Here is a 19788-nt window from a genome sequence, read left to right as displayed (position 1 = left end):
CAAATTAAATCTGCAGATATAATAAGATACATTAAAACGAATAATATCCAATATGTTTTTATTTATTTATTTATTTATTATCCGTGAATTTCGGATCCAATTCCTCTGTATGCAACCAATCTCTCGAATTCAAACCATTTATTTATTGACTTTGGATCCAACCTCCCCTAGCTAATGCCCCATCACATTCATAAGAAGGCGTATTTATGGATAAGCGGCCACTGACATGGAAATTAAGATTTGTAGCCGCCATATTATTTCACATGGATGGAAAGGGACTAAGCCTAGGCAGAGGGACACAAATCATGGGACAAGCCCTGGAAAGAGTCAACCCTGGTTTCTCTTCCATATCAACAATCTCACTGCTACCGCCACTAACCTTCCATTCAAAGCACTGCACCATTGCACCAAGGTTGGCCTCCACTACTTGTAAGGCTAGTGAGGTTCCAGGGCATCCTCTTCTACCACTCCCAAATGGAATCATATGCAAGTGTTGCCCCCTAACATCTAACTGCCTCTTCCCACTTTCTTCTTCAACAAGAAACCTCTCTGGCTTGAACTCCAGTGGGTTTTCCCAGTAATTTGGGTCCCTTCCAATAGCCCAAATATTAACAAACAATTGTGTCTTTGCCGGAATCTCGTAGCCCCATATGGTGCAATCCTCAGATGATTCTCTAACTGTCATTGGACCTGTTGGGTGAATTCTCAGTGTTTCTTTGACTATAGCTTGAAGATAAGGAAGGTTGACAATGTCTGATTCTTCTACTATCCTATTATTTCCAACCACGGTTTTGATCTCTTGCCTTGCTCTCTCCATCACTTGAGGGTGATTTATCAACTCAGCTAGACTCCATTCTATAGTTAATGCTGAAGTGTCTGTTCCTGCTATAAATATGTCCTGCAATATTGACAAAAATGAAATTGGTAAGTTTAAAAATTAATGCTTCTAGATATAATTTATATATATATACGAATCTGAAATTTACCAAGATGAAGGCCTTGATGTTCTCTCTAGTCAAACGTATCTCAGAATTATCATCTTCATGTATGTCCAATAATATATCAAGTAGGTCTTTGATTTCACCATCTTCTCCTTCCTTCTTCCTCTTCATCCTTTCCTCTTGATGTTCCTTGATCACTCTCTCCATCATGGAATCAAACCTGTTCCGAATCTCCTCAACCCTTTTTCTGAAACCCTGCAAGTCCCAGTTCTTGAGGAACCAAATGAAATCCGAAGCATTAAACTTCCCAGTAAGTTCTGCTGTGTCCTGCACCAGCTTCCGCACCTCCTCAGCCTCACCATCATCTTCCATATGCGTCTTGCTCATGATCATCCTCGAGATAACGTTATTCGAAAGCCTCAAGAGTTCTCCTCCAACATCAACAGCCTCACCAGCCATCCCTCTCTTAAGCAATGACCTCAAGAATCTCTCTGTCTCTTGCCTCCTCAATGGTAAAAGCTGGTTTAGCGTGTCACCTCCGAGAAGTTCAGACATGCAAATCTTCTTCATAAACTTCCAGTAAGGTCCATATGGGGCAAAGGAGAAGTCTTGAGAACCATATGTAAGATAATCAACAGCGAGATTTCGAGGCCGGTTTGAGAAGGAAGATTCATGAGTCTTGAGGAATTCTTTTGCAGATTCTGGTGTGGAAGCTACTACACAAGGGACAGAACCAAGTTTAATGTGCATTATAGGTCCATAGCGGATTGAGAGTTTGTGAAGAGCTTGGTGAGGAATTGGAGCAAGAAGATGAAGGTGTCCAATTATAGGAAGGGACAGTGGACTTGGCGGTTTCTTATGTGACTTGTTCTGTTTTCTGTTGAGTATGACTCTAACTATGATTGTGGAGATTAACCATATCATGAAAAGTTGAATATAATCTTTGTAATCATAACTACTAGCCATGTTATGAAACTTCCTCTTCTTGAAGTTGTGTATATAGGTTATCATGTGGTTCTATCTTATCTTATATAATTAGAAAGGTGATAGACTTGGTTAATTTACTAGTATATAGGTTATGTTTGATATGTTTTGTATGTACTTTGCTCTAACTTTTTTTTTTTTTTGTGAAGGCCGGCAATTATTGAGGTATCTTGTGACCAAATCCAACTCAAATAAAATTTTGACCTTCATCTGTTGTTGTCCTCATATGCAAAGAAAGCTCTGTTATTGTTATATATAGAAATGAGTTTGAAGTAGTTTACAATTAATCTATTAAAGTGTTTTATTTTTTATTAATCTCCTCTACATGTTGTTATTTGTAAAATCACAAGTAATGGCCAAACTAGAACTATTGTTTTAAGTTTTAGTCCTTCTCCTTGGAGAAAGATCCATACATATTAATCTAAATAATTGCCGGATATAGGATTGTTTTATTGTTTGAATGGGAATAAGAGAAGAGAAAGCTAAGGTAGACTTTATCACATAAATTGAAGTCATATATTTTGTAAAGGGTCCCAAAATGAATCAATGAAAATAAGATACAATTCTTACAAGAATTTTATTTTCAACTTCATTGATGAAAACTTGGTAGTTGGTACAACAAATAAAGACACATTCTATTTACATACTTGTCACATAAAAATATTTTTATTATTTATTTTTACATAAAAATATTTTTATGTGTAATTTTAGACATTTAAGCCTACAGAGGAAAGGGATTAAAACGTGTAACAGGGTAACAAACAAGTGGTTGTGCCAATCCCATAGAAAAAGAGGAGCCTTCTTCCATGTTAACCCTATCTCCACCTTTGATTCTCCAATCAAAGCATTGGATCAACGCAGCAACCGTCAGATTTATGACCGTCAAAGCAAGAGAAGCTCCAGGGCACCCCCTCTTACCAAACCCAAACGGAATATACCTGAAATCGTTAACACTCATTTTAATGAAACGTTCCTTTAAATTATAGTGATCACCATAGACCCCATCGTTAGTGGTATCATCCAAGAATCTCTCAGGGATAAAATCTTCCGGGTTGGGCCATGCTTCTGGGTCCCGCATAATGGCGTAGATATTGATAATTGTTCTTGTTTGGCTCTTCACATTGTAGCCATTGATGCTGAAATCTTCTGCAGCCTCTCTCAAAGATAACGGTGCCGTTGGATGGAGCCTCATAGCTTCCTTTACAACAGCTTGGAGGTAAGGAAGATTTGGAAAGTCGGATTCGTTGACCAGCCTGGTTGACCCCACCACTGCGTCAATCTCTGCCCTCAACCTCTTCAATACTGTTGGGTGGTTTAAGATCTCTGCCATGGTCCATTGCACTGACACTGAACTGGAGTCCGTTCCCGCAAGGAAAATATCCTTGCATTATTCCACACACCACAAACAAGTTTAGTCATCAAAAGTTCTCCTTTGCATTCAAATTTGGTGAAAACTCAGCATACTAGTCTGGTGAAGATCCAGATGCACTCCATTTATATAAGATTATAAATAATTTGATCAATTTGATTAAATTTTTATCTAACAGCTATTAGTTATTAATTTTATGTAAAGTTAATTGTATTAGAATTTTTACATACTAGTTTATATAATTATTTTCGTGTAAAGTAATTGTAAAAAATTACTAAATAATTTATAATTTGATTAAATTATTGTATAATAATTATTAGTTATTAATTTTAAATAAAAATAAAATGTACATTTTGCTAACACTAATAAAAAATACTTAACTTTTTTTTGAACCAAGGATGATTAAAAAAATTTCCAATGTAGGGTCGGCAAAAATAATCTTCTCCACGTCAACGGCAAAGTATAAAACTATAAATTTATGAATAGATTAAAAATATTAAATCTTCATCTCTAAGGGGCTTCAAGTTGTGAGTGCATTAGACTTCTTTATTGATTTGAGTAAACCACTAAAAATGTTTCAAAAGATTTACTTTCTTACACGATAAACTCGTTTTTAAAATATAACCAAAAGGTTTATTTTCTATAAATAACAAAATACTTTTATATTTGACAAGTAATTTTGTATTTGACAAAAGTAGGATGTAAAGAAAAAATTCGATCTACTTTCATATCTGATTTGTATTTGGTTTGAATTTGTTTAAGAATCGAATTCATAATCAAATCAATCAAGTTATTAATTTATTAATTTAATCCATAAATTATTAATTGAACTGATAAAATTAATTTTACATAAATAAAATATATAAAATAATTAAAATTTTAAAATTAAAATTTAAAATAAATATTTTTATTAATAATTTAAAAATAATCAAACTTTAACAAATTATAATTAATAAGCTATAATACAGTTATCATTAAATAAATATATACAATTTTAGTATCTTTTTATAATAAAATTTTTTTAATTTTATTTTTACAATACAATAACTATTTTTTATTTTAATAACTAACTAATTATTTTATATATATTATATTATTTTTATTAAAAAATAATATTTAATAAATATTATGAAATCATAAAAAGAGTAATGATATTGTAATTAATAAAAATATTTGATATTTTTATTTTTATATATTTAATAATATTTATATTAATAATTATAAATAATAAAAAATATAATTAATTTAAATATAAGTGAATATAAAATTAAAATAATATTAACAAAATTATTATATATTTTTTATTATATAATTAATAATCAGTATATAGAATAATAAAAAATAATATAATTTAATGGCAAAGAGAATATGTAATAACAAGGAGGATTTAAGTTTAAATTATATGTTTAACAATTTTAGAATTTTTTTTAAAGTGATTCAATTGGATCGATTTTTATGGATTTTGAACGATTCTCACCAATTCTAATCATTAAACTATTACTGTACCAAATTCACCGGTTTTAGAAATAGTTACTTAAATCTATTAGGGATAGTTAAATCTTTGGAGAGTATTGTTAGTTTACCCTTGGGTAATTAATTACAATGAAATGCATGGCAAGAAGAAAAAAAAGAACTTACTCGGAAGAAGGCCTTGATATGATTCCTTGTTAATCTCACTTGAGCATTTGGATCTCTATAGACTTGCAACAAAACGTCCATCATGTCCCATGTTTCTCCTTCATTATCGTTCTTCTTCTCATGTTCCTCCATGATCCTCTCCACGATCTGGTCAAATCTAGTGAGTGTTTTCAAAAGTCTTTTCCCATACCCAAATAAGTCCAGTTTACCCAAAGGCCCAAGAACATCACCAATGCTAAATTTGGCACCAAGTTCAAGAAACTCCTTCACCAAACCATGAATCTCCACAGCATCATCATTGCTATTCTTATCTTTGTCCACACATGTAGTGCTCATGGCCGTCCTACATAGGATATTGTTGGTCAAAGTAGTAAGCTCAAAACCCAAATCACACTCTCTGCCCTCACTAGAACAAACCATAAGTGATTTCAAGAGCTTCTTAATCTCTTGTTCCCTTACGTGCATGAATCTCCCAAGCTGAGAACTCGAGAGAAGTTCATTCATGCATAGCTTCTTCATGAACCTCCAATAAGGCCCATAAGGTGCAAAAACAAAATCACACCCTTCATAGAGGTTGTACTCAGAGGTGGACCCAATGTGAGGCCTGTTAATGAAATTGATTTCATTGGTTTTCAACACTTGTTTTGCAACTTGTGCGTTGGAGACAAGTATGAAAGTTGAGGCACCTAAACGAAGCTGAATCAGAGGGCCATAGAGTTTAGCCAAGGCTTGGAATGACTTTGGTATTACTGATGAGCCTATAAGGTGAAGGTGTCCGATTATTGGTAGTGATGGTGGTGATGGTGGTGTTTGAATTCTGGGATTTGTTCTTGTTTTGTTAATTAGGTACTTGAGGAGTGAAGTCAAAACAACAAGACTTAACCATGAGAAGATGTAAAACACCATGCTAGCACTTGTAGCAGCCATGGTTCAGTTTTGGACTTTTGGGACTGATATATATAGATATTGCTGCTTCTTTATCTTGGACTTCAGAACATGCAATTGCAAATTAATGAGGATTTCTTGGGGGTTGGATGAAATTTTTAAAATTATCTTATATACTTAAAAAATTAATAATACACGTCTTACAAGACATAGCATTGTATTATATTATAGAAAAACTTTTAAGTATATCCATTAATAAGTGTTTCAATAAATTTTAATAGTTAATTTTAATTATATATATTATATATATTTTTTATAATTAAAATCAACCATTAAAAATTATTAAAATATCGTGTATGAATATACTTGAAAATTTTTTTAATATTATATTATATATTACTTTTTTTTTTTTTACTTAGAAAGAATTCAATCTAAAATGAAACAGGTTAATTAAATAAATAATAAAGATAAGACTTTTACTTAAACACTCTATGCTAAATCAAGAATATTGTACTTATTATTACATTTTTTTCGATATGTGAAGTATGATGCTCGAAACATGATAAGATACCAAAATTTTACAAAATATCAAGCATAACAAAAGACATTTTAATGCTTTAGATCATATGTTCATACTCTTATTAAAATATTAGATGACCTAAAACCTGCAAAATAGGAGGGATATTTTATGTATTTTAAGAAATTAAAATTATTTTATACACTTAAAAAGAGGATTTTTTTTAGAATAAAATATAAAAAAAATTAATTTTCGAAACAACATATTTGAACTTTAATTTTCAGAATGCGATTTTTTTTTTTGGAATTAAAGGCAAGTTCGTTGCATCTCCGACAAACTTTAAGGTGGGTTTCCAAAATAAAAGTGTGCATGTTGGATAGCAGAGTTGAGAACCACAGTTTCATTCTCCACTTTCATTTTCATTGTTGACATTTTTCTCTACAATGTCAAGGAACCCATTTATCCATTCATTACGATGGTAAAATGGTATATGATGAAAAAGGTTCTATCATTTTTTGACACCGGAAGTCAACAGTCTAATAGCGTTGAAGAATCTGATATTGCATTCCATCGAGCAGCAAGAGACAAAAAGAGTGAAAAAAATTTACTACAGATATTCGACCGAAGTATATGGAAGTTTATTTTTTAAAAGGTATATCACAGTTGTCTTGTCTCTGTTGATAGTATATTTATTAGACCACGGTTGTGAGAAATATTTCTGTTACTTTGAATTAGGTATCATTTATGTGACGATGAGGACGTACATCTTATAAGGTCGTGCACAACTGATGGACAAATGTTCATCTGTTGGAATTATTCGTGTTCCTCGTTGAGTTGGGTGGCCGATGATCATCTGCAGATACTGTCGATGATAGTCCATTGAGTGGAGCTGTTAGATGAAATATCAGAAGGATGATGGTGGATCTAAATATGCCATCTGAAAGTAGTCAAGAGGGGTTTAATGTTAAAGTTCGCAATGCTAACTTGATGGATGACAATGTTGAAAGTAACAAGCGTTTTGCTATCACGGATCCGATGATGGATCAGTATGAAGTTAACCCCGATGACGGAGACGATGCTGATGATGAACCACCCGGAATTCCTAATGATGGTGACGAAGAAGAATAGATGAACTACTACGGTGACACACAAATCGCTCTGACACAGTCTGCCATTTCTCGACCATATGACCTGCCGGATCACCTCTCTAGGTTGAATCTCGATGCAATGACTTCGGATTGGTCGTTTACCAGGGAGGCCTCGAAGCCAAGCAATGAGTTTAAGGTTGGACAATAATTTCAGAACAAGGAAGAAATCACGTTGGCAGTTAAGAGGTACAGCATCAGGAGGACTGCGGAATACAAAATAGTAAAGAGTGACCAGTTGAGGTATAATGCACAGTGTATCCAATTCGGGCCCAGTTGTACTTGGAGCATACTCATATCATATTGCCGAAAGCAAGAAAAGTGGGAGGTTATGAGATACACTAGTCCTCGTATTTACATGCAAACTTCGATGGAGCAAGACCATCGTAGGTTGGATTCGAATGTGATTGCTCAACACATTTTCACAATGGTCTAAGGGGATCCAACAATCAGCATCAGGGTTCTGCAAGGAGATGTGAAAAATCACTTCAGTTACAAGGCGTCCTACAGAAAGGTTTGACTTGCGAAACAGAGAGTCATTGCTAGAATATATGGCGATTGAGAGGAGTCATACGACGAGTTTTCTTGTTGGTTATTCGCTATGTGGATGTACTTTCCCGGTAAGATTTATTTCATTATAGTTATTCGCTATTAAAAAATACACCATCTATAATATGCTAACTGAAAATGGGTCTTTAGGTACTTGGGTGCAACTTGTGACACAGCCTTGGCCTGCTTCCGTCGACATAGTCATGTTTCATCGGATTTTTTGGATGTTTTCACCGTGTGTTATGGCTTTCAAGCATTGCACTTGAAAGCCACTTATTTCCATTGATGGCACCCACTTATATAGTAAATATGGTGGGATGTTGTTGATGGCCATAGCTTAAGATGGCAACGCAAATATTTTGCCTATTACATTTTCCGTTGTTGAGGGTGAGACGAAGGAGTTATGGTCGTTCTTTTTTTTTTTTTGTATCTGCGACAACATGTGACACTACAACTCGGTGTCTTAGTGATTTCAGACAGACACAAATCAATTAATGGTACATTGAACGCCGAGAGAAGTTTATGAAAATCACCTCATGCCTTCCAGGTATTTTGTACAAGACACATTGCTGCCAACTTCATGACTCACTTCAAGAACAAGGACTTGAAGAAGGTTCTGATTAACGCAGCATATTTGAAGTTGCAGCGTGAGTTCGCTCATTATTTTGACCGTCTGAAGAGCAAAAATGTAGAAATCACAAACTGGCTTGAAGAAATGTCACGGCCACAGTAGGCGCAGTATGCAGATGAGGTTCGTCGATTTGGTCACATGACGATGAATATCTCTAAGTGCATTAACGCTGTGATGAAGGATTCTCACATACCGTGTTGTGGAACCATGTGAGCTTCACAGTCCACTTGGTCTGTGACTATCTGTCATCTGGGCCGGACACAGCACACAGTAGCTGTTGACATAAGTTCTCAATGGTCTGTTCTTGATGGTGTTGCTCCCAACCACCTATGTATCTACTCATAGGATCACCTTCGATCTTGAGTCCTAGTTGATAGGCCACGTCCTGCAGGGTGATAGTCATCTCCCCACATGCAAGGTAGATGAAACGTGTGGGACTCAAATCTCCACCTCTCTATCAACGCCAAGAAAAGTGGCCAGTTGTGCTCGAACTCAACCATATAGGCCACATACTCAAACCCGGCTCATTTGAGATATGGCATAATCTACTCCGGCGGCCGTGTCATCAAATTCCGCCTGGTACGCAAGATCCGAGACGTCTACCAAACAGAAACAAAAAATAAAAAAAGACGGCGAACACATAAAATAACAAGTTCACTGTTTATTAATTACAATAAAATAAACAACAGTGATAAAAGTGTACCACTCGATCAAGTCTGCTAGCAATGTGCTCAGCCTGATCCAATCTGTAAAATATATTCTCGTAGCTTAATAACTGCTGCTCTATCTAACCACACTCTAGTAATAAAATAACATATACTGAACTCAGTTCCTTTCACATTAACTAACTTCTTAATTAAAAAACATATTTAAACCTACTAATTATCTACCTTACTTCTTAATCAGTTTATAAACTTACTAATTAAAGTTTAACCCAACTACATAAGGTCGTCAACTAACATCCTAAACAATCCTAATCAATAAATAACTGAATCATAATCATGTTTCTTTCTAATCTAGCCTAACCTAACTAATTATTCCACTAATTACCTTATAATTCACAACTTAAACTAACTATTCTGACTAAACTAACTAAGAATTGACTAACAACTTATACTGATTAACATGTTATAAATAATAAACAGCAACTGTACTTGAAAACAATAACATAAAAAATCGAACTAACATGATATATACTCTAACTAACATGTAAATAGTACACAGTAACTTTAAATAATATTTACATAGTATACTCTAACTAACATGTAAACAATAAAACTGTAACTCTATCTAACATGGAATCACTAACCAGTAACTTTAACTAACATGTAAATAGTAACTCTAACTAACCTGAAAACAGTAACTCTAACTAACATATTATTTACTGATCTGAAACTGAGGATGTCATGGATAACGAACTTCACGGACGTCAAAAGATAGAAAGGAGGAATAAAGTGAATTTGAAGGAAAGGGACAAATAAAAATGATTCCACCACCTTTATATACTATGCCAAATCCAACATAGAGTTCACTGAGAGTGCGACGAACTCCATAATTTATAAAGAGTTTATCGGAGGTGTGGCGAACTTGCCCTTAATTCCAAAAAAAATCGCATTCTAAAAATTAAAGTTTAAATATCTTGTTTCAGAAATTAATTATTTTTTATATTTTATTCTAAAAAAATCCCTTAAAAAGATAATTTATGTGTGTATACATACATGTCACAAGGCACATCTGTCATGTATTATATAGTTATATATTTAGGAAGACACTCTAGAGTAAAGGAATAAAAATAGGGTTAATACTCAAATTAGTCTCTGAAAGATCACGTGATATTCATTTTCGTCCCCGAATATTTTTTTTAATCAAAATAGTCCTCGAAAGATTTATTTTAAACTACGTTTGTCCTTCCGTTAAGTCAGTGACGTCGCCGTTAGAAATGTGCTAACGTGGACGGTGATTTGGCTGCCCACCGTAACACCTGGCATGGTGTGTGTATTGCTGACCAGATATGTTTAGTGTGTTGCTTCAATTTGGTCCCCAAGTGTGAATTTAAAAACCCTAATTTCCAACCTTCGAAGAACACGGTTGCGTTGGTTGAGCGGTGTCGCAGACCCAAGTGTTGTTCTTGCAGGAGGAAGTTGATCTCAGCGCAATGATGGGAAGCGGAAGTGGAGGGGCCGGTGGTGGGTTTCCATCGCACTCACAGAGTAGTTATACGTCGAGCTCGTCAATGCGAAGAAGAAGACAAAAGCATGAGGAAACCTGTTTCTGCGGTTTAAAAACGTTGATTAAGAAATCAGGGACATCAAAGAACCCAAATTGGTTGTTTCATACTTGTGCAAGATATCGGGTGAGTTTAATTTTGTATGAATGATAGCATGATGTTGGCTTTTACTCTTGTTCTGGGGTTTACACTGTTGTTCAATATTTTCAGAAAGGGAACCATTGCAATTTTTTTAAGTGGGTGGAAGAAAATGAAAATGTAGCTGTTGCAGAAGGTTCGTAGGGTGTCCCAGAAATGGAAGGAGAACTGGACATTGACTATGAAGATTGGAAGGTTAAGTTAGCATGGATAATAGGTAGTTTAGAAGCAGAAGTCAGAGTACATAGAATGTTATTATGCTTCATGTTCACTATTGCTATGCTAGTCATCTTAGTAGGAGTTTTACTTTGCATGTCATATATGTACAAGTAGGATTGGTTTCGTTGTTTCCAGTACCCTGGCTAAAGTATTGTAATCTGAAACAAGAGTATATGAATGGCAATTTAGATTTTGGATACACCTGTGATGAAAATATAAAATATAAAGAAGAAAATGGCAAACCAGACGCATAACAAGATAATAAAGTTCCTTAATTTTCTTAATATATAATGTCATAACAAAAGGTAGTAGAGTTCCTAAAAGTGATTCAACAAAAACACTTCATACCAAGGCATAATATGCACCCAAAATAGAGGAAGTACAAAACATTCAGACTAGATACTGTTTAGAGGCAGTACAAAACATTCAGACTAAAACCAAAAAAAAAAGTTGCATATGTTTGAACTTTTGTGCTTCAGATGGCGTCGTCTTTCTTCCTAGGCCGTTTGAACCCTGGAGTCGGGACGAAGGTCATAAAACTTGCAAGCTTCTTGGTTGTCGCAGCACTAGATCCTCTGATTGTTCCAGCAGAAATTGGAGTTGTTGCTCTTGGTGGAGCAGGTTGGGGAGAGGGAGCTCTTTTCCCTTTTCCCTTACAAACTTGAAGCTTTGGTGGTCTTCCCATCATTTTAGTCTGCATGACATAGTAAACACCAAACTAAGAAACTAGACAGTTGTTGTGAAATGAAATTGAAATTAAAGCAGTGAATCAAACTGGTGTTGATTCAGTGGCTTCATTCGATCGCTTTGGTGGTGGAGAAACAGACAATGGGAGAGGATTATGTAGACTAGCACGTCAGCACATTTCTAACGGCGACGTCACTGACTTAACGGAAGGACGAACGTGGTTTAAAATAAATCTTTTGGGGACTATTTTGATTAAAAAAAAACATTCAGGGACGAAAATGAAGATCACGTGATCTTTCAGGGACTAATTTGAGTATTAACCCAATAAAAATAATATATTTTATGAGTTTTTTAATGAGCGTTATGATAAAATAATATATTTGAAAAATTGGTGGTGAGTAATATGTTTGATGTAAATTAAAAATTTTTGGGATAAAATTAAAATAAAATAAAATTTAGGATATTTTTAAATTTTTTGTTAAATTTTAAGAATAAAAAATATATTAATAACTGATGAGAAGTGATATATCATATTCTAACAATTTTATTAAAAAAAGATTTATTTTATATTATTATCATTTTTGTCAAGAAAATTAAATTTAATCAACGTTCATGATTAAACTTAGTATATAATTTTATTAGAAATCTTAGAAAGGAAGAATTTTCAATTTTTGTTTTTTAATTTTCATAATCTGTTATTTGAAAAGTTATAAAATATATTAAATTGCAATAATATATATTTATCGTTAGAATGGTATTATAAGATATATAAGAATATTAATTAAATAAAAAAACTTAAATAAAAAAATAGAAAAAATTAAATTACATGACATGTATCATATTTGTAAGCGTTAAATATGATAAAAAAAAAGTGACGGAGTAATTAATTGCTAACACGAATGAAGAATTTCATTATTTTTAATTAAAAATAATTGAGTTGTGCTAGAGTAGTAAAGAACTTGACAGCCTGGTGATAATTGAGTAGTTGATTTTTTTTTTCCCAAAATTGTGTGTTTAAACCTTGAAATATGCAAAGTTTTTTGTCTTTTTTTATTGACACTACATACCGATGTCATTATATTAAAAAGAAAAAAAGAAAAAAAGGTTGCCAACACACAACGAAAAGAAAGAAGAGAAAAACTATGACTTTACGTACATGATTGAAATAAAAGGTTGAAATGCTGGTGTCGTACATGATTGAAATAAGAGAAAGAAAAATGCTAATAAAGGATTAATAAATTTTGTGATTTATAATTATTAATTAGTCATTATTGATATTTTTAATAGCGTGTAATTTTATCTAATAATATAAAATTATTTTTTTTTTGATGGTTAAATATTAACCAAATTTTAATAAAAATATTGACTTCCTAAACTTTTTAATATGACTTTACGTAAAATGCCCAATACACAAACACATCATTCATTACATTTTCGTAGCCTTTGTAACTTTTGCTCCAACTTATTTCACATTTTCGTAGCCTTTTTGTAACTTTCACTCCAACTTATTTCACGTAAGCTTTCAACATCAAGTCTTCAACTCATAATTTTAGACCACTTTGAATTCAGCTGCGGCATATATACGGCAGCAATTATAAATGCATCATGCTTTGTAACATCTACTCTAATTATCATTGAAGAGTAAGTTTTACTTATTTTTTATTTTAATTATATTTTTAGTAGACTGAATTAATATATATCAAATTCATATCGATGAAAAATATTTGTATAATTATAATAATATTTAATTTACATACATTTTGCATAAAATAAATAAATAAAATACAAAATAGTAATTTATCAAAAAGGCTTAAATACACTGATTTTTGAAATGCTTTTAAGTAAAAAAAATTGTGCTAGAATTTTTGGATTTTTTTACAAATTATTTTAGTAGTGATAATCTTTCAACTCTCTTTTTTATATTTTTCTATTTTGTTATTCTCTTTTTGAAATCTCTCTTCTTCTCAAATTTTTTTCTCACTATTTCTTTTTTTTTTTTGTCCTATTGAAAAAAACCTTCTATGTATTGAAATTTTAAAATATTATTTTTAAAATTTCTACTAACAATTAATAATGATTTCTCTAAATTATTTTTTGTAATTTTCTCCACAAGTTTTTTTTTAGTTCCCCTTTTTATTTATCCATCTTGATATTTATAGAAAAAGCATAGCTTAATCAAGGTGATCGGAAGCAAAAAATTCACCTCCTAATAACATGTCTCTTAGCTGAAATTTTTAAATTGATAACATATCCAGCCAAAATTTCAAAATCTTCATGTTGTTTTTTTATTTTTTTTGTAACAAAAATTCTATTTCTGACCTTACTAATGCTTTTTTTATTTTTTCTTTTTTTTTTGGATATCGATGTAATATATATATATATATATATATATATATATATATATATATATATATATTGAAATAATTTTTTTTTGTAATTTATGCAATTTTTTCTAAAAAAGGATAATAATAATAATAATAATAATAATAATAATAATAATAATAATAATAATAATAATAATAATAATATGTAACTATTTGAACAAATTTAGATATTAACAATTAGTAATTATTTTATCTTGACTATTCTAATGAGATACGAAGCAGTAATTAGTGACACTACTCCACCTTAACAAATTTTTTTAAAGAGATCTTAAATGAGTAATAACTCTACCTAAATTGAATTCCTAATATATAGAGATACAAATAAAAAATGATAATTTGTAATGCTCTACCCAAAATTAAATACAAGACAAATCTTCTCTATCCAAAAGAGTAAATAATAATTTGAGATACAAAATAAACGGCGAAACACAATACACAAAACACAAAGAAAAACCTAATAATTATTTAACATTACCGATATTATTTAACTTCTATCACATCAAACATAAGCTAACAAAGTCATTTATTTATACTAATTCATATATAGATTGTGTCATAGTGAAACTACATTATTACAAATATGTCAACTTGTGATATTGTCAACTTACATCTTTGTCAATTTTAAATTGATATATAACTTTCAAGTTGAAACAATCTTTGGCCAATTTTTTTTTTACCTTTAAATTAATCAAACTTTATAACTAATATATTTTTAAGTAAGAATTTAGATCCTCTGAAATAAAAAAAATTAATAAAATAATAAAATAAAAAATTAACTACCATTAATTTTGTAACTTTCATAAAATATATTTTTTACTATCTTAATTTGAGAGTGATTAACTCAGGATTAATGATTAAATTGGTCACTGAAAGATTTTATTATCGTCATTTTCGTCTCCAAATATTTTTTTTAATCAAATTATATCCTTAAATATTTAACATCAATCTCATTTGCCTTTTCGTTTCTGGACTAACAGTTTTTGTTAACGATTATACACGTAAGGTGTTAATCGACACGTATGTTGACAGCTGTGCATGTGTCGTCCAGATAGAAACTGATAAGATATATTTACTATATTACGTCAAAATAGTCCTTGGTCTCATTTGTATAAATCATAATCCCAAAAACTATAGAGACAGTAACCCATCTTGTTGAATGGTGTTACAGTGGTGCAAAATATACCCCAACCCCATACATTAATACCTCTTTATTGTCCGATTCATAAATTTTTGACCTGCTATCACCATTTTTGAACTACCATAATGGAAAATAAATGTTATCGGATAATCTTTCATCTACAAATAAAAAACGACGATAATAGTCAATTACACAATATACTCTATTTTTCGTTACTTTTATTTCTATAACAATTTATTTATAATTTAGCAACAAAATCCCAAAACCCCAATGACCGTCTTAATCTACAAAAAACACCGTCTCAACAAACCCTTCCTTTAGATGAACTAAACAAAACAACAATTCTATCTATCCTTTTAAAATTGCATTCGATCATGTCAAAACAGAACATCTGGATTTTTCAACCAAAAAAAAAGTGCGAATCCTTGCAAAACCCTAGCTGCAACTACCTCCAGCACAAAAATCCTATCCCAAAATTAACCAACATTCAACCTTAACCCCAACAACTACACATTCATACCAGAATGTTAGAAACAAGAGACTAAACAGGAGAAAGAATTTGTATATTATTGAGTGTATTCAAGTTGTCTAGAATGATACAATATAAAGGGTATTTATAGGTGCTAAAAGAATCGTAATAATAAAGATGTAATCTCCTATAATAAATATTCAGATATACTAAATAATACTAATTGATCCTAATTATATTCTAACATCCTCCCTCAAACTCAAGTGACAACTTGAGTTTGAAACTTATTTAAAACAACGAAATAAAGAGAAAAAAACTACATAAACTGATAAAACGGGTGCAGACGGAACTGCCGGAAGGAAGCGCAGACGGAACTGCCGCTTGTCTGAAGGAAGCGCAGACGGAACTGCCACTTGTCTGAAGGAAGTGCAGACGGAACTGCCACGAGAGAACACAAACAAAACTGCCACGATAGAACACAGATGAAACTGTCATGAGAGAATGCAGATAGAACTGTCACGAGAGAACCCAGATGGAACTGCACGAGAGAACGCAGATGGAACTGTCACGAGGGAACGTAGACGGAACTCCCACGAGGGAACGTAGATGGAACTGCCGAAAGAGAGCGAAAACTATATGATTTCTCCATAAGAATAGGTAAACAGTGCATGGCATTGGTGTTTGACGGAAAGAATAGGCTAGTCGATGAGGTGAAAAAGCATCAAAGAAGTGACAAAAGACAAGAAAAATAGAATATAAGAAAAGTGTGAAAAATACGGTGATTTCACCAAAAGAAAAATAATATATCTTCTTCAAGGAGGATACCATGGCTCTGATACCATGTTAGAAACAAGAGACTAAACAGGAGAACGGATTTGTATATTATTGAGTGTATTCAAGTTGTCTATTCAAGTTGTCTAGAATGATACAATATAAAGGGTATTTATAGGTGCTAAAAGAATCGTAATAATAAAGATATAATCTCCTATAATAAATATTCAGATATACTAAATAATACTAATTGATCCTAATTATATTCTAACACAGAAAAATCAACGCAATAAGGGTTCGTAACTTTCACCCAAAGACAATGCATACCACGGCGACACAATGGTGGCCTAGAAACCCAGACCAACAAGAACAGTCGGACTCTATGTAGCGTTGCCGATGATTGCTTCCTCTGCGCTTTCAGTGATTGGATCTTCTTCGTCTTCTCGTTGTGTTTGGTGACTTTTTGTTTCTTTTGAGTGAAAAGAGAAGATCAAAATGGTGCAATGGTGCCCTAGATACTAAGACGACTAAGCGCAGTCGCGATCTGTTATGTGTCGCCGATGATTTCTTCTCTTCGGTGTTTCGTTTGTTTTGAGTGAGAGGAGAAGAGTGGTGAGTAATGGGGAGATAAAAGAAAATAGGAAACGACAATTTTTTTTATCAAAATGTCCTAAACTACAAAACAACATTATATTTATCACGCTGAGTTGTCACTTAATGCTACACGTGAAAAATCGTTAATGAAATGGGTTAAATATTTGGCAGAAGGACAAATGAGATTGATGTTAAATATTTAGCGGACTAATTTGATTAAAAAATTATTCAAAAATAAAAATAACAATCGGACAATTTTTTGGAGATCAATTTGACCATTAACTCAATTAACTCATCACTTTATCATTTTATCAATTTTTTAACTTTAAAGGATATTGATCCTTTTAATAATATTTATATTTATAGACTTGTATCAGTATTTTTAACTCGTAAACAAATTAAAATTAATTTTAATTTTTTCATCGATATACCACTTTTATTACTTTAAATAATTTGAATTAGCGTCTAGACCAGATTCAAACCGTACTAAAAATATAAGATATAATTTTAACAATATTTTAAAAATTGTGGCTAGAATTATAAGAAATATATATATCAATATGAATTCACAAAAGTTAAAAGAAGATTTTATTAAATTATCTCAAATAATTAATCATAAAAAATGATTTTTTTTGTGTCTATAAAAAATGATTTTGATTAATGTTAGTTTCACTGTTCTAAATGAATACAAAATAATTTTATATAAAAGTCAGCCTATATGACAGGTGGACTATATCAGTAAAACCTCGGTTTCAAACCAAATAACTTACGTACTAAGCTCGAAATCTTTGGACGCATAACCAAATCCGAGATTTCCGACCCAAACAAACCTACTAAACGTTACAGAGCTTACCGAACGTTGAGAAGACGAGCTCCATCTCGTATCTATAAAAAGAAGCATAGCAACTTTGTAGAGGACACAAGAAAAATAGGCAATATTCACATAAGAAAGCTATCCCCTCCGTACTAAAAGTATTATTGTTATTATTTTTTCCCACTTGATATACACATCGACTAACTTGAGCGTCGGAGTCTCTTTTGCAGGTTTCACACCAGGACCCTGCGTTCGAGGATTTCCCTTCCGAGCAAGATCCACTAAGGAACGAGCGCCGAGCTACAACCCGGAAGAGTATCCTTCAATAGAACATTTGGCGCCCACTGTGGGGCCCGAAACTTATTTAACCCACGTTTTTCTACCATTTCTTGCTTCTTTTTCTCCAGGATCACTGCATGGCTGACAACGAGGTTCAGCAGCCCACACCAGCCGAACTGATGACGATGATGATAGAACTTCAGGCTGAAGTTCGGAAAATGGCTGAACAATCGTCGAAGGACCGGAACGGTGACGACACCAACAGCCGTGGAGGTAATAATGCCCATGCCAGAGAAATAGAAGCATAAGAGGTTGTGCCACCAAAGAAAAAGCTCACACTTGACAACCCTTTTTTCGAGAATGTCATGAGCTTCCAAATGCCGACAAATTTCGTGTTACCCACTAGGCTAAAGTTATACGAAGGGTTCGGCGACCCTCGCGTCCACATCAGAAAATTCCAATCAATGATGTTCTTTAACGGTGTCTCTAACCCTATACTCTGTCGTTCCTTTCCAATTTATTTAGATGGTGCTGCTTTACTTTGTTTTTCTAAAATTCCCGCAGGTTCCATTTCTTGCTTCGAGGATTTAGCAAGGTCTTTTATCAACTATTTTGCAGCTTCGAGGATATACGTCCACGGGTCAGATTATCTCAACACCATTAAGCAGGGCCCACATGAAAGCTTAAAGGATTACATAACCAGGTTTGCCAAGGCCACCATGGAAATACCCGACCCCGACCCCAAGGTGCACCTTCACGCACTAAAAAGCGGTTTGAAACCAGGCAAGTTCCAGGAGACCATAGCAGTCACCAAGCCCAGAACACTAGAAGAGTTCTACAAAAAAGCAGTTGGGCATATGGAAATTGAGGAGCTTAGAGAAGCTCGGCGAATGGACAAACAACAACCCCGACGAGATGAGGAAAAGCACCTGAAGGCAACAAGCCACAAGGACAATAAGAAGCCCTTCAAATTGACACCAAAATATGACGCCTATACACAATTCAATACCAGGAGAGAAGACATCATCAAAGAAATTTTAAATGCAAAAATTATCAAACCACCTAGCAGAGCAAGCTCGTACCAAGATCAGAAATATGTCGACAAAACAAAGCACTGCGCGTTTCACCAGAAGTACGGCCACACAACCGACGAATGTGTGACCGCAAAAGACCTCTTAGAAATACTGGCCAGGCAAGGCCACTTAGATAAGTACATAACTGGAAGAATGCAACAAAACCAGCGAGGCACAAATGATTCCCGATCAGAGAAAGAGTCGAACACCCCGGAGAAAACAAAGCACCAGCCACCATCAACAAGAGAAGTTATAAATGGTATCTTAGGAGGATTCGCCGGGGGCGGACACACAACCTTGGCACGAAAAATGCCGGTGGTCCACAAGACCAGATAG

General features: G+C 33.1%; 3 protein-coding genes across 3 annotated transcripts; 1 reads left to right on the top strand and 2 right to left on the bottom strand.

Annotated features, from left to right (window-relative positions):
• Positions 1-41: 41 nt before the first annotated feature.
• On the bottom strand, positions 42-2489 carry LOC112696084 (cytochrome P450 93A2). The gene is made up of 2 exons (XM_025748680.3): positions 987-2489; positions 42-898 (listed from the first exon to the last, which is right to left on the bottom strand). The coding sequence occupies exons 1-2, from the start codon at positions 1950-1952 to the stop codon at positions 260-262; spliced, it is 1605 nt and encodes a 534-aa protein (XP_025604465.1). The 5' UTR covers positions 1953-2489; the 3' UTR covers positions 42-259.
• On the bottom strand, positions 2408-5933 carry LOC112696082 (3,9-dihydroxypterocarpan 6A-monooxygenase). The gene is made up of 2 exons (XM_025748679.3): positions 4933-5933; positions 2408-3306 (listed from the first exon to the last, which is right to left on the bottom strand). The coding sequence occupies exons 1-2, from the start codon at positions 5857-5859 to the stop codon at positions 2647-2649; spliced, it is 1587 nt and encodes a 528-aa protein (XP_025604464.1). The 5' UTR covers positions 5860-5933; the 3' UTR covers positions 2408-2646.
• Positions 5934-18516: 12583 nt separating this feature from the next.
• LOC112805327 (uncharacterized) lies at positions 18517-19788 on the top strand. Its single transcript, XM_025847720.1, has 2 exons — positions 18517-18652; positions 18944-19788. The coding sequence occupies exons 1-2, from the start codon at positions 18517-18519 to the stop codon at positions 19786-19788; spliced, it is 981 nt and encodes a 326-aa protein (XP_025703505.1).

This window comes from Arachis hypogaea, chromosome 6 (genome assembly GCF_003086295.3).
Source record: "Arachis hypogaea cultivar Tifrunner chromosome 6, arahy.Tifrunner.gnm2.J5K5, whole genome shotgun sequence".
Lineage (NCBI taxonomy): Eukaryota > Viridiplantae > Streptophyta > Magnoliopsida > Fabales > Fabaceae > Arachis > Arachis hypogaea.
This window is presented reverse-complemented; position numbering and strand designations above follow the sequence as displayed.

Bases quoted from the DNA above. Each gene is read 5' to 3' on its own strand.
- LOC112696082 (XM_025748679.3), bottom strand. From the start codon at position 5,859: ATGGCTGCTACAAGTGCTAGCATGGTGTTTTACATCTTCTCATGGTTA. The intron at 3,307-4,932 runs GTAAGTTCTTTT...GAATAATGCAAG, and splicing joins ATATCAAGGCCTTCTTCCGA to GATATTTTCCTTGCGGGAAC.
- LOC112805327 (XM_025847720.1), top strand. From the start codon at position 18,517: ATGGCTGACAACGAGGTTCAGCAGCCCACACCAGCCGAACTGATGACG. The intron at 18,653-18,943 runs GTAATAATGCCC...AAATTCCCGCAG, and splicing joins CGACACCAACAGCCGTGGAG to GTTCCATTTCTTGCTTCGAG.
- LOC112696084 (XM_025748680.3), bottom strand. From the start codon at position 1,952: ATGATAACCTATATACACAACTTCAAGAAGAGGAAGTTTCATAACATG. The intron at 899-986 runs GTAAATTTCAGA...TCAATATTGCAG, and splicing joins ACATCAAGGCCTTCATCTTG to GACATATTTATAGCAGGAAC.